Raw genomic sequence first — 14,464 nt, 5'->3', positions numbered from 1 at the left:
AATTGAATCTGGACCAACGCGAGCAGCAATGTCGCGATACGATAAGCCGCAATCGCGATAGGTTGCAATGCGACCTTTATCAAAGTCGGAAATGTGATGGTACGCATTTCTCCTCCTTATACGAGGCATCACAACAACGTTTCACCAGGCAACGCCAGTTAACTGCTGTTTGTGTATGAGAAATCGGTTTGAAACTTTCCTCATGTCAGCTCGTTGTAGGTGTCGCCACCGGCGCCAACCTTGTGTGAATGGTCTGAAAAGATAATCATTTGCATATCACAGCATCTTCTTCTTGTCGGTTAAATTGCGCGTCTGTAGCACGTCATCTTCGTGGTGTAGCAATTTTAATGCCCAGTAGTGTATGTTGTGAAATGGCGTTTGTCAATATTTACTTTCTCATTCAGTCGTAAGTAATGTACCTGCAATGTCATTCGTAGACTGTAAACGATTTTGTAGAGATAATACGTCCGTATGAGAGGAAACCTATCACAACAGTGTGTGTGAGCCAGTATATATCAGACATATATGTGTTACTGCTCGGATGTTACAACGCGTTAGTAATAAGCGCAACAGAAAAATCTACTGTGGAAAGTTTCTGTTTAGAAAATCCAAATTGTGAATTAACTATGTATAGATTTCCACTTTCACTTCCGGAAGACAGCCTGCATTAAATGTGGTTGATGTCAAGATGGTAATATTGAACGTAGTGAGCAAAGGTTTAGCTCCTATGTCGGTTAATGATAACATCAAGAAGCAACTGCGATTGCAGACGGTACCTCAGACCATACTTGAAGTAGTCGTGTGAACGTGGTACAGAATGAGTTCATTGCAGTCAGTATGGCAGTGAGGAGATGTTTTAGACAAGCTGCACCTCTTCAGAGTCAGAATTTGCCTCTAGTCCAAAACACTGATACACGCTACTTTTCGAATTTATATAGGAAAAGTGGATGCAAGCGAAGAGTTATTATATTACAAAACGGTGCTATTAAGAGCCTGTTGTAACTAACTGGAGAAATGTTTGGGTATACGATGTTTTATCGGGAAGGAGGAAAGTATGTTAGTGATTGTAAGGGTTAAGAGCATTCGGGCATCAGCACAAAAGAGATTTCTGACGTCCGCATGCGTCAGTATGTCGGTCACGATCCGCGGTGGTGCTCACTTTGTTAGCGAAGTTCGTTAGGCCCCTGCGCCCGTGTGTAGTCTCCCTCGCTGGCCCCCTCCCCCTCCCCTCTCTTTCTCACTCTCTCTCTCTCTCTCTCTCTCTCTCTCCGTGTGTGTGTGCGTGTGCGGGTGTGTACTCACGAGTGTCTGCATTAGTCATTTGCCACAATGAGCTGCTCATACAGGTTACTTGTTTTTGGAATTTGCGACGATACGTGCTAATTAGAGTTGAGCCAATGCGAAGCGCGGAACAGCTAGCTGAGACGACAAGTAGCTAATAGGAACTGGGGCGCCGCTGATGTCACGGATTTCCGTACGTACGTAGTGACGTCAGGACAGTATCTCGTAAATAAAACGTACTTATGTAGGATAGAGGCAATGTTGCTTCACGTTTGACTTGCTGTAAACAGGAAAGGCGATTCCGACGGAATGAAAATGCTTTCCTGATACGAAAAGGAGTATATGTAGCCAGACTTGTCTTTCCTGAATTCATTAGAGGGTTTTTTTACGGAAGAACATACTTTATTTCACTAATTATTTAGTTTTACGATCTGTATTGCGAATTATTAGCTCGTTGTTTAGCACAACTGACAAAGATGTTCTCGGGGTTCATGGTTCACACGTGAAAATCAAACAATTTAGTAATCAGAGCGATTGATTGTTCCCGTTGAATATACAAAATAATACACTCATTATCACTGAAGGCAAAAGTAAATAAATAAATGACAAATCGGTTTAACAAAGATGGACTTGTTAATCATTGCAGTCATCAGAACATGGTAAGTGTAACAAGAAGCACAAAAGTTTTCTTTAAATGAAAAATGTTTCGTAAAGTAGCCCACATGGAAACCAAAAGAAATTATGATGTTTTTATTACTTTTGAATTTATTTTTCTTGACGACACTGGACGTTTCGTACCGAGCTAAGCATCGTTCTTCAAGTATTTTATAGAAATAACACTGCAATGAATACCTAATTCGTTGTATTCTTTTTTACATAGACGAATGTCTAAGGGTATTACTTATGAAATATTAAATTTCCTAATGCATTTTCAAATAACGGATACTTCCTAATAACTGGCCGCTGTGGTCGAGCGGTTCTAGGCGCTTCAGTCCGGAACCACGCTGCTGCTACGGTCGCAGGTTGGAATCCTGCCTCGGGCATGGATGTGTGTGAAGTCCTTAGGTTTTTTTTTGTCTCATTTTGTTCTATATTGTTCGTTGAATATGTTCGGGGCGGACGTCCGATGACACCCGTTCTGGTTCTTCGTTGATCCGTTCACTCAGTTTTTTATTACAGAGGGTATCTAACCCTCTGACCGAACACGCTGCGCTACCGTGCCGGCATAGGTAAGTTAGGTTTAAGTAGTATTAAGTCTAGGGGGCTGATGACCTCAGATGTTAAGTCCCATAGTGCTTAGGGCCATTTGAACCATTTGAACTTCCTAATAAATAACTTATTTATCAAAACATGAACCATCTGATGCTTTCTCATGCTAGAAAGAAAGAAGGACGGAAGGCAGATTGGGGTTTAACGTCGATAGCAAGGTCATTGGGGACCTAGTACGAGCTTGGATTGCGAAAGAATGGAAAAGGAAATCGACCGTCGCCTTTTCAAAGGAGCCATCCCGGCGTTTGCCTTAAGTGAATTTGGAAAATCGCGGCAAACGTAATTTGCATGGCCGGACGGGAACTTCAAATGTTGTCCTGCTGCACACAATTGCATTGTGGTAAGCCGGCCGGGGTGGCCGTGCGGTTCTAGGTGCTACAATCTGGAACCGCGCGACCGCTACGGTTGCAGGTTCGAATCCTGCCTCGGGCATGGGTGTGTCTGATGTCCTTAGGTTAGTTGGGTTCAAATAGTTCTAAGTTTTAGGGGGCTGATGACCTCAGAAGTTAAGTCCCATAGTGATCAGAGACATTTGAACCATTGTGGTAAGCAGTGTGCCACCTCGCTCGGTCCCTATGCTCGCCATGGAAAAAAAAGTAAAGAGTCGTGTCGCATTGTTCAGCCGGAAACTTCACTGCGCACACTGAGACCTCGCCATCGCGATGTGCAGGTATGGGTGTAGGTACCTTATCTGTATCAGTTTAGTGTAATGAATTTACTCGTCATGTGACGAGTGTAGTAGAGTTTTGTTTGTGTCGTCGAAGACGAAGGGAACATTGAATTTCAGTATCGACATACAGCCTGCTCCTCTAGAACAATACCAAAGGGCTTGCATATCTTAACGTTTCAACCCATATTCGACGTAAAGATCTCCATCTCTATAATGTAGTTTGTTAGGTACCACTTCGGTTTAACCCACATTTTATTTTTTTATTGTCCACTTCAACAGTTTTGTATCGCGCCTGTAGACATCATGTAGCATTCAGAGAGTAAGTGGTACTGCGGAACGCAGACAGTCAGGCGAAAGATTTCATGTAGGGAAAACAGTCATTCTTGCGCGAAGCAAGTAATCTTGTTTAATAAATCCGCTTTTTCCAGTACGGATATTAGGAGAACCCTACAGGTCATAAATACTTTCTTGCAACAATATTATAACGCCAGAAATCTTTCATCTTAATACAAAAATGAATATTGTTTAAGCTAAAGAAAATGTACGAACGGCTATGAAATATAACGAGTGCAAGTACGAGACACAGGTTGTGCGCCATAATAGTCAGTTGCCAATAGGATGCCTTCTGATCTAGTTCTGTCGTAAGACCATGCTCTCAGGAAATTGCTAGATTTCAGTTAATCATTATCAGATCTGTCGACATTACCAGTTTATGGTGTTTAGTAAATAAATACATCATAATGACATTCATTTTGAACGTTATTCCGAACCATATAGATTCCCGATTGATCATTTAAAATCACAGGATGTAAAATTGCACTTTACACAGAACCCGACACGCTGCCACTGCCTTTGCGAGGGACATAAACTTAGAGAACTTCTCGGCAGAACAGGTAGAAAGAATTATAGACGGCGACACACGAAAATAGTTCAAGGATGGATTGTCATAATCTCCGCAAAACTCGGGTGTAAAAGCACGGCCAGTAATACTGTACGCTTCTTATACCATCTTCTATCCCCCCACGGGGTCCACAACTCTTTTGTGGATACGTGCATAGCGAGCACGGAACCCCGAGCTAATGTGGCCCTCCTTCCTTTCCGGGCTGCATACCTTTTCCACATCCTTCCCTATCCCCCATCTTCGCCCCACCTTCCCTCACCTCTGGCTCTTTCCTTCCCTTTCTCCCCCTCTGGGAGTATGGTTTGTGCCTACATCCGGAGACGGACACTCGTAAATTTAACGCATTCTTCGCCTTCTCTGCTTGTATGTCTTCATCCTTCCTTTGTCCTTCTCTTTACCCTTTTCTCCGCTGCAGCGTTTGAGACCTCTCCTCTTTCCTTTCCCTTTCTTTGTTTTTCCCTTTCTCTTTCTTCCTCCCTGTGCGTGTCTGAAGGCCGACCCACGCATTTTCGTGCGTAGCCGGTGACGAGGTAACGCGTAATTCCACGCCCCGGGTAGACAGGTAGGACACGTACGTCCCCCCTGGTAACGGCCAGGCCCAGGGAGGGGTGATTACCCGAGCTGATACCTTCCGAAAGTGCCGAGTGGTCCCTCCTCCCGTTTGTCGGGAGGTGTGACCTGAGGTGTGAACAATCACCTAAGGCGGGAGTGCCCTCAGAGAGGGCCCCCAAAAGGGAGGAGCGCGCCATCGGAGACGCCGGTAATCATGGGGGATTCTTCCGCAATGGTTTCCTCACCTTCCACTATGTCTGCTCACAAGCGCAAGTTCACTGAGTCTCAGCCACAGACAGTTCTTCCATCGTTGCCACAGTTCCTTGTTGTTTCTCGGTTTGATGAAGGTCAAGACTTCTCCACGGTCAACCCTTTCATTACTCAGAAAGGTGTCGACGCAATTGCAGGTCCTGTAAAGTCTTGTTCCAGATTACGGAATGGCACCTTGTTGTTAGAAACAGTCAGTGCCCTCCAGGCACAAAAATTGCAGCGTACTTCAGTTCTCCACACCTTCCCTGTCCGGGAGGAACCGCACCGTACTTTAAATTCCTCGCGTGGAGTCGTTTATACACGCTCCCTCGATGGGGGCACTACCTGTCTGACCAGGGCGTAACGGCTGTTAATAGAGTTATGAAAAGGGTTGACACGAACATCATTCCAACCCGCACTGTCTTCTTGACATTTGACAAAGTTCAACTCCCATCCAAAATCAAAGCAGGCTATGAGATAATTTCTGTTTGCCCTTATGCCCCAAACCCTACGTGTTGCTATTGGTGTCAGCGGTTCAATCACACCAGCCAGTCCTGTTCCAATACGGCCAAATGTGTTTGTGTGGCAAGGATGCCCATGAGGGTGCTTGTCCACCTCCATCCCCTCGCTGCATCAACTGTATGGGTGACCACGCTGCTTCCTCTCGAGATTGCCCCATTTTTAAAGATGAAAAGCTCATCCAGGAAATCAGAATGAAGGAAAAGGTGTCGACCTTTGCTGCTCGAAAATTATTCGCCAGTAGACAGCCCACCGTGCCTCAGACAGGAAAATATAGCACTGTCCTTGCTTCTCCTCGGCCGACAAAGGAGGCGGCCACGCAGACTTGCGACCTCACCTTTAGTGCCACGGTCGTCAGATCGGCCAGCGCAAAGATCGTCCGTTCAACCTCACCACTTTCGCCTGCCCACTCTATGGCTCACCCTTCATCGGGTTCTGCTAAACCTCGAGCCCAAAAGTCAGACACCAAGATTTCGAAAAAAGAGCATACTCGTGAAGATTTTTTACGTACCCCAACTTCACAACCATCGGCTCCTCCTCCATCTAAACATATTTCCAAGAAGGCTGCTAAGAAACCCAGTTCATCTCCTTCTCTGCCAAGGCGTGTCCCATCTACAGCACCACCTGGCGGAAATCGCCCTCGGCCATCTTCTGTGTCGCCGAGGCGCACTGCTGGCGGCTGATCAACCGGCCGATCGCTGGTGGCAGGAGCTGCTCCAGAACAACCTATGGATCAGGATCTTCTGCCTTCGGCTGAATGCCATTCCATGCTGTCGGTCGCAAGCTCTAAGCAGTCATTGAGTTGACGGCAACCTTGGTCACATTCCTCCATTTTCTGTTCACCCTATGTCCATTATCCACTGGAATATCCGCGGCATTCGAACCAATCGGGATGAATTGTCGATCCTCTTACGATCCTACTCGCCGGTCATCTTCTTTCTTCAGGAAACAAAGCTGCGTCCCCATGATCGCTTTGTTCTCCCCCATTTTCAGTTCGTCCGATTTGACCTCCCCCCTGTTGAAGGCACTCCAGCCCATGAAGGACTCATGATTCTTCTCCATGATACTCTCCATTATCACCCAATCCACTTAAACACTACTTCCAAGCTGTCGCTGTCCGTCTTTCCCTTTCTGGATATACCTTTTCTCTTTGTACTGTATACATTCCATCGTCCACACCAATGGCACGAGCTGATCTCCTTCATCTTCTTGGTCAGCTTCCACCCCCCCTATTTGCTGGTTGGGGACTTCAATGCCCACCACCCGCTTTGGGGATCTCCACATCCTTGTCCATGTGGCTCACTATTACTAGACGTCTTCCACCAAGCGGATCTAGTTTGCCTCAACACTGGGGTCCCTACATTTTTGTCTGCCTCCAAGACAAATTTCTCTCATTTGGACCTTACGGTCGGTACTGTTCCGCTAGCTCGGCGCTTCGAATGGTTCGCCCTTGATGATACACACTCGAGTGATCACTTTCCATGTGTCCTTAGACTGCAGCCTCAACTGCCCTATATGCGCCCGCGACGCTGGAAGTTTGCCCAAGCCGATTGGACACTTTTTTCGTCTCTAGCGACATTCGATGACCGTCACTTTCCTAGCGTCGACGATGAGGTCACACATATTACCGACGTTATTCTTACAGCTGCGGAACGTTCAATACCACGCACCTCCGAATTGCCCCGACGCCCCCCAGTTCCTTGGTGGAACGAGGCATGCCATGACGCAATACGTGAGCGGCGACGTGCTCTTCGCGTTTTCCACCACCATCCTACTTTGGCCAATTGTATCCGCTATAAGCAGTTCCGTGCGCGATGCCGTCGCGTCATCCGCGATAGCAAGAAGGCAAGCTGGAAATTCTTTATTAGCTCATTTAACACCTTCACTCTCTCCTCGGAAGTTTGGAGTCGGATTCGACGGTTATCAGGCGCCCATAGTTTCTCCCCAGTCTCTGGGCTCACTGTCGCGCGTAATACGTTAGTGGACCCCGTCGCAATTTCTAACTCCTTGGGTAAACACTTTGCTGAGATTTCGAGTTCTTCAAATTACCCGCCAGCGTTTCTCCAGAAGAAACGTGCAGCGGAAGTGCAACCTCTTGCTTTCTTCTCTCAAAATCGCGAAAGCTATAATACTGTTTTCTCCATGCGGGAACTCCAACATGCACTCTCTTCTTCTCGCTCCTCCGCCCCAGGACCGGATGGTATCCACATCCAAATGTTGCCGCATTTATCACCCCATAGTCTGCGTTACCTCCTTCGCATTTATAATCGAATTTGGACCGACAGTACTTTTCCCAGACGATGACGGGACGCTATCGTCGTTCGTGTTCCGAAACCTGGAAAAGACAAACATCTCCCCTCTAGCTATCGCCCCATTTCTCTCACGAGTAGTGTCTGTAAGGTTTTGGAGCGTATGGTGAATTGCCGTTTAGCTTGGTGGCTGGAGTCCTGCAGTCTTTTAACACCTGCCCAATGCGGTCTACGAAAGCATCGTTCTGCAGTTGACCATCTTGTTGCTCTCTCCACTTATATCATGAACAATTTTCTCCGGAAACGCCAAACAGTAGCAATATTTTTTGATCTGGATAGAGCATACGATACCTGTTGGAGGACAGGCATCCTCCGCACACTGTTCTCTTGGGGCTTTGGAGGTCGGCTGCCCCTTTTTCTTCGCGAATTTATGGCAGAGCGCACATTTAGAGTGCGGGTGAACACTACTTTCTCCCGTACTTTCTCCCAAGAAAATGGGGTACCCCAGAGCTCCGTGCTAAGTGTTGTACTGTTTGCCATTGCCATGAATCCAATTATGGATTGTCTCCTTCCTGAAGTCTCGGGCTCCCTCTTTGTGGACGATTTTGCGATCTACTACAGCTCTCAACGGACCAGCCTTCTTGAACGACGTCTTCAAGGATGTCTCGATCGCCTCCACTCTTAGAGCATCGAAACCGGCTTCCGTTTTTCTCCCAGTAAGACCGTTTGTGTTAATTTTTGGCGACGTAAGGAGTTTTTTCCACCCTCCTTACATCTAGGACCGGTCAACCTTCCGTTTTCGGACGTCGCTAAATTCTTGGGTCTTATGTTTGACAGAAAACTGTGCTGGTCCTCCCACGTTTCCTATCTTTCGGCTCGCTGTCTGCGATCGCTCAACACCCTCCGTGTCCTGAATGGTACCTCCTGGGGAGCGGACCGAGTGGTCCTTCTCCGCCTTTATCGCGCCTTAGTGCGCTCGAAATTGGACTATGGAAGCATAGTTTACTCGTCTGCTCGGCCGTCTATTCTTCGTCGTCTCGACTCTATCCACCACCTTGGATTACGTTTAGTGTCTGGAGCTTTTTACACCAGCCCTGTGGAAAGCCTTTATGCTGAGACTGCTGAACCTCCGCTGTCCAATCGGCGAGCAGTCCTTCTGAGTCGTTATGCCAGCCATCTGTCTTCCATGCCTACTAATCCAGCCCATGACATTTTTTTCGACGCCTCCTTTGATGTAGGGTATGCAGGCCGCCCCTCCTCCCTACTACTACCGGGAGTCCGCTTCCGTCAACTGCTCCATTCTCTTTCCTTCCGCTTTCCTAAAACCTTCTTGACAACTTGGGGTACAGCACCGCCTTGGCTCCGTCCCCGGATCTGCCTGCTCCGTGACCTTTGTCAATTTCCAAAGGATGGTACCCCTTCACTTGTTTATCGTCGGGCATTTGCTGCTCTATGTGCACAAATGAAGGAAGCCACATTTATCTACACTGACGGCTCGAAAACATCGTTAGGTGTAGGGAGTGCCTATATTGTTGGCGACGCCCCAAATCAATTTCGGCTTCCCGACCAGTGTTCGGTTTATACTACGGAGCTTTACGCTGTTCTCCAGGCTGTCCACTACATCCGCCGCCATCAGCGGATACAGTACATTATCTGCTCAGATTCTCTCAGCTCTCTCCTCAGTCTCCAAGCTCTTTACCCTGTGCACCCTCTGGTCCATCGGATTGAGGACTGTCTGCGCTTGCTCCACCTGGGAGGCGTCTCGGTGGCGTTCCTCTGGCTCCCGGGACACGTTGGTTTCGGTGGAAATGAGGCGGCCGATATAGCGGCCAAGGCTGCAGTCTCTCTTCTTCGGCCAGCTATTCAATCGATTCCCTTCGCCGATCTACGGAGCATTTTATGTCGTCGTGTTGTTCTTTTATGGCACGCACATTGGTCGACACTTCCCCATAATAAATTGCGGGACGTGAAAGCTCTTCCTTGTGCTTCGTCGGGAGGAGGTAATTTTAACTAGACTCCGGATAGGGCACTGTCTTTTTCGCCATCGACATCTTTTAAGCGGCGATCCTCCCCCACTCTGTCCCCACTGCTCTCAGCTGTGGACGGTAAGACACCTTTTAATTGAGTGCCCCTATTTTACTCCGTTACGCGCCCGTCTACAGCTGTCGCCTGATATATCGTCAATTTTAGCAGATGACATGCGCTCGGCCGATCGCGTTCTCGAGTTCCTTAGTGCCAGGGAAATAACGTCAGTCATTTGAAGCTTTTTTTTTTGGGGACAACCAACCCCTTTCTGTAGTGGATTTTTAAGCCTCCCTTCTGCTTTTAGTTTCTCCAATTTTTTGAGCTTCGTTCCCATTGCTGCTGGTTTCCATTTTCGGTTTTTACTGTTTCCTAAGTCACGGACCGGGCGCTAATGACCATAGCAGTTTTGCGCCGTAAAACCAAAACAAAAAAAAAAAAAACCATCTTCTATGGTCTCAGTGGCTAAACTGTGACATTTCTGGAGGTTTAGTTCATGTGGGAGGTTCTTGCGAGTTATATCTATTATCTTTAAAATTCCTGGCGTGCTGCGTGGATATCGACACATCTCACACAAATTTCATCTCTGTACACACTCTCATCCTTTTCAGGGGCAACTTTAAATCACGCATCCTATTCAGTCCACAGAATACCTGTGAAATCTCCTCATCGGATAAACAGTAGCCCCTCTTCAGGCGTAGGTTTACAAAAGTAAAGCAAAACAAGAACTCTTAGAAAATAGACACTGATGAGCTAATGACGCGGGGAAAAGATGTAAGTGGCTCTGCTGTCTCTCTCTCTCTCTCTCTCTCTCTCTCTCTGTGTGTGTGTGTGTGTGTGTGTGTGTGTGTGGATGGTCATATTGTGGGCCCCTGGTAAATGTGGGTAAGTAAGTTGAGTGAGGACAATGTTGGAGAAAATCTTAATTGAAAAAGCAAAGTGTTATACCTTTCCGGTACTTATCAAGCGTCGCGGAGTTTTCATCGCATAATGGTTGTTCAATGATAAAACTTTCATTCCATTTCGAACTCATGTCCATCATCTAAATCAGGCACGAATACACTCTTATATTTTGACTAAAGTTCAGTCTTGATCACACCATTTATGTTTTAATGATATAGGTAACCGGTTTCGGTTCTTTCTACAAAACCATCATCAGACCCATGGCTCCCTTAGGATGGTAGGCGGAGCTCTCCTCGCTGTTACGAAGTCAACTGATCAGTTGACTTCGTAGCAGCTGAGGAGAGCTCCGCCTACCATCCTAAGGGAGCCATGGGTCTGATGATGGTTTTGTAGAAAGAACCGAAACCGGTTACCTATATCATTAAAACATAAATGGTGTGATCAAGACTGAACTTAAGTCAAAATATAATAATTAATTGATCACTGTTTTCCAAAAATGTTTACAAAAAAAAAAAAAACGAATACACTCTCATACACGTCGTGTCGCCTAAGAACGTCTGAATGTCGTCTTTTGGGCATTCTAGTTTGTGACCTCTACATGAAAAATTCCGGTAACGTTAGACACCCGTAACAGCAACCACGTATGAACACTATTTTTCATACTAGGAATGGCTTTTTTTGTGACCGAAAATAAGTTCTTATAAGGGCGACGTTTACATCATGAAGCATAGGGCCGACATTTATAAAATTCTGTGAACACGTCCATCATATAAAGGGTATCAAATGATTGAACTTTCATTTTGTTCGGAAAGAAGTCCATCATCAACATCAGTATGAATACACTGTTGCATTCGTCACGTTATGGAAGCAAACAGCGTCTGAATGTTGTGTTGAGAACGTTTTAACACACATGAAATACATGCTCTGTGTTTGAGAAACGCTGGCTCGAGCGTAGTATTGCACCCCAGACGTGCCTTTTGGATAACAAATGAGTGTGTCGAGCATGCCGGTCAAGGATCCGTACGTACTTCAAGGCGTTTTTAGGTCATGGAATCATTACAAAGGAATTTGTCATTAGGTGCCGCATTCCATAGAGGTTGCGAGAGCAGTGTGTACCATTCTCGCCACATACTGGCAAACGTTCAGGCTCTCATCAATAATTCCCAAAATCATTTCTGTTGTCGTATACAATAGCTCCTCAAACCACAATTTCAATAATTATGGAGGTATGAATCACTAGAATAACTGCTTAGTTTCACCTTTCATCAGGTCGTCTGCGTACAAGTTGCTATCGATCTGATTCAAGACTCTTCGCTGATATCACAGAGTGCCACTCAGTGAACCACTGACTCGGTTTCTACCTTCCAGTAACCTGTTCCTCTCGGTTCTTGATGACATGACACTCTGCCTGTGACGTCCACCCGAATTTCAGTTGTTGTCATCCCTATATTCGTCAGAATCAATCGAACAATCCTACTGTCTCCTCGTAGTATAGATGTTCCGCAAAGATCCGTGCTTACTCTTAGTATCATACTATTGCTCTGAGGCTGAGCCCTCTGTCTACACAATGTTTCCGTGCGATGATCGCATATCGCCCATGCCAGTGATTTGACCTTACTCAAAGTCCGAAAGATGGCGATAAGACGCACCATGATGTCCTCCTATTATACTGTGCCGCGATTTCCGTCTGAAATGTTCCAGTACAGTTAGACTCAACCAACAGCCAATTAGAAGTCGGGTCTAGTTCTAATATGCGTGCCTCGACAGGTCATGGAACTAAACGTTGGTCAGACCACGGAATGCTTGAGTCGACCTTTAACCTAGCCTGCAACTCTGTCATCTGGAGATTTGCTAGGAGCGACACGTGATCCGGATTTCACGTTAAAATTTAGGCCCCCTTTCTCCGATTGAATAGTGTGGTAAGCTACGACATGAAAGTTGCCAAAGCTGTGCCAGTTAAAAGACTCGCATCAGACCGTTGAGCTACGCGGAATTTATATTATTACATGTACAAGGTCTACAACTTTGCTTCCACTGTTTTTTTCTCGATGTTTGAGGCTTCATTGTAAAAATTACAAACATTTACGATTCAGAGTAGTTGTTATCATTGGCCGCTACTTTCTCCCATCTTTCGGGCAGCATACGAATCCAGCGGTGGAAGAACTGGACTTCTTTTGAGGAGATCCATGAATCGATCCGCTTTTGCACATGCCAGTATGACTGAAAGTTCTGGTCAGCCGGGCCGTGTGCCATTGATCGAAAAAGGTGGTAAGTAGAGGAAGCAGTGTTTGGAGAATACGGCGGGTGGGGTAGGACTTCCCATTTAGACGTTTCCAAGTATGTTTTGCTTGGTTTTGCGACGTGGGGACGAGCACTGCCATACTGCAAAATCATATTTTAATGTCTATCACTATACTGTGGTGGTTTGTCTTTCAGTGTTCGACTCAAACGCAGCAACTGTATTCGATAACGATATCCTGTGATTCTGTCCACCGGTTTCGGTAGCTTCGAAAACCTTCTCTCTTCCATCGTCATGCCGGTCTTCCACATCAAAATCACTGTTCTTGAAGCTTTTAAACCGTTCTCTGCACGTTCGTTCACTACAGATCTTACCCCACATTTTGAGCTTCAGCCGCAGACGACTTCGTATTAAAACAGAAAATTAAAACTTCCCGGCAGTGACGAGAACTAGGCTCGTAAGTTGACATATTCACTCAGGAACAACTTTATATTGCAATTACAAATCGACTAATATTTTGATGGCGTTATGTTTACAAACGCCTCAGATTATTATATGACACGACTTACCATCTGCATCACGACTTGCCGCTACTGCCATGTGTTGAAAAACGGCGGCAGCGAAGTTGTAGACCTAATATAATGTTTCTGTATACTTAAATTACTGAAAATAATCTTGCATACGGATTAAACTTTAATGAAGACACCGCAACAGGCTTGGGAATATTGGAATATCAGCTTCGTATCGTCCGGGCAAGGTGTTGAAGGATATCATTTTCCATTGTAGTTAGTGCATATTTTTCCACTGTAACATGTCTGACTGTTTCCAAAAGTTCTTTACTAATGAGCTTCTCATTCAATAGCCTTGTGCTTCAGACTTTGCTATGTTTTACTTTTCACACTAAGAATATTTAAGCACCATTTTCGAAAAATAATTTATAAAGAAATGTAAATTTGTTACATAATTTTCTTTATCTCTGCAGGTGCGACTGAACATTAAGAAAGACATATTGCCGTACACCAATCTCTTCGCCTTCGCTTACGGATTCAGAGTCAACTATCCACTGCCTACAGGTGCGAAAGACTTCCCGTTAAAACGAATATTCCGAAGAGACGTCTACGGAGATCTGGAACACCTTATTTCGCAGTGAGTAATAATATTTCTTTGTCACGTTTCATCGTTTACACTACGGCGAAAATGAGCCTGAAGCATTTACTTCTAGCTGTTGACAGGCTGTACATGAGATACTTTTTGAGAAACGGAAATGATCATGTGGCTTGTTACGATGTTTTGAATAACTGATTTGGATAGGCATTGTAATAGTTCTCATACTTGCCTCTTTACTTCTTAAAAACTACCATTACATTCTCGTTTTCAGCGTCATTATCGAGCTTCTCAATAACTCTAGCTTCATATCCCATTGGAATGAAAACCAAAGTCCATATAGGCAGCAAAATAACGCCTGACGGACGAAGCAAGGATGAAATAAAAGGCAGATTAGCGTAGGCAAAGAGGGCATTCTTGGTCAACAAAAGTGTTGTAGTATCAAGCATCCGCCTTAATACGAGGAAGAAATTTCTGAGAACATAAGTTTGGAACTCAGCACTGTA

The 14,464-nt window shown here is 45.6% G+C and overlaps 1 protein-coding gene across 1 annotated transcript in view; it reads left to right on the top strand.

Moving 5' to 3' along the window:
• Positions 1-14,464, top strand: part of LOC126413231 (uncharacterized) — a 44,802-nt gene that overhangs the window by 18,346 nt on the left and 11,992 nt on the right. The window contains exon 2 of the mRNA XM_050083129.1: positions 13,837-14,000. Within this exon, the coding sequence (XP_049939086.1) occupies positions 13,837-14,000 (164 nt within the window). The remainder of the gene's footprint in view (positions 1-13,836; positions 14,001-14,464) is intronic.

Source organism: Schistocerca serialis, chromosome 7 (assembly GCF_023864345.2).
Source record: "Schistocerca serialis cubense isolate TAMUIC-IGC-003099 chromosome 7, iqSchSeri2.2, whole genome shotgun sequence".
NCBI classification, from domain to species: Eukaryota; Metazoa; Arthropoda; class Insecta; order Orthoptera; family Acrididae; genus Schistocerca; species Schistocerca serialis.
The sequence above is the reverse complement of the archived record's forward strand: the minus strand, read 5'-3'. Positions and strand labels throughout refer to the sequence as shown.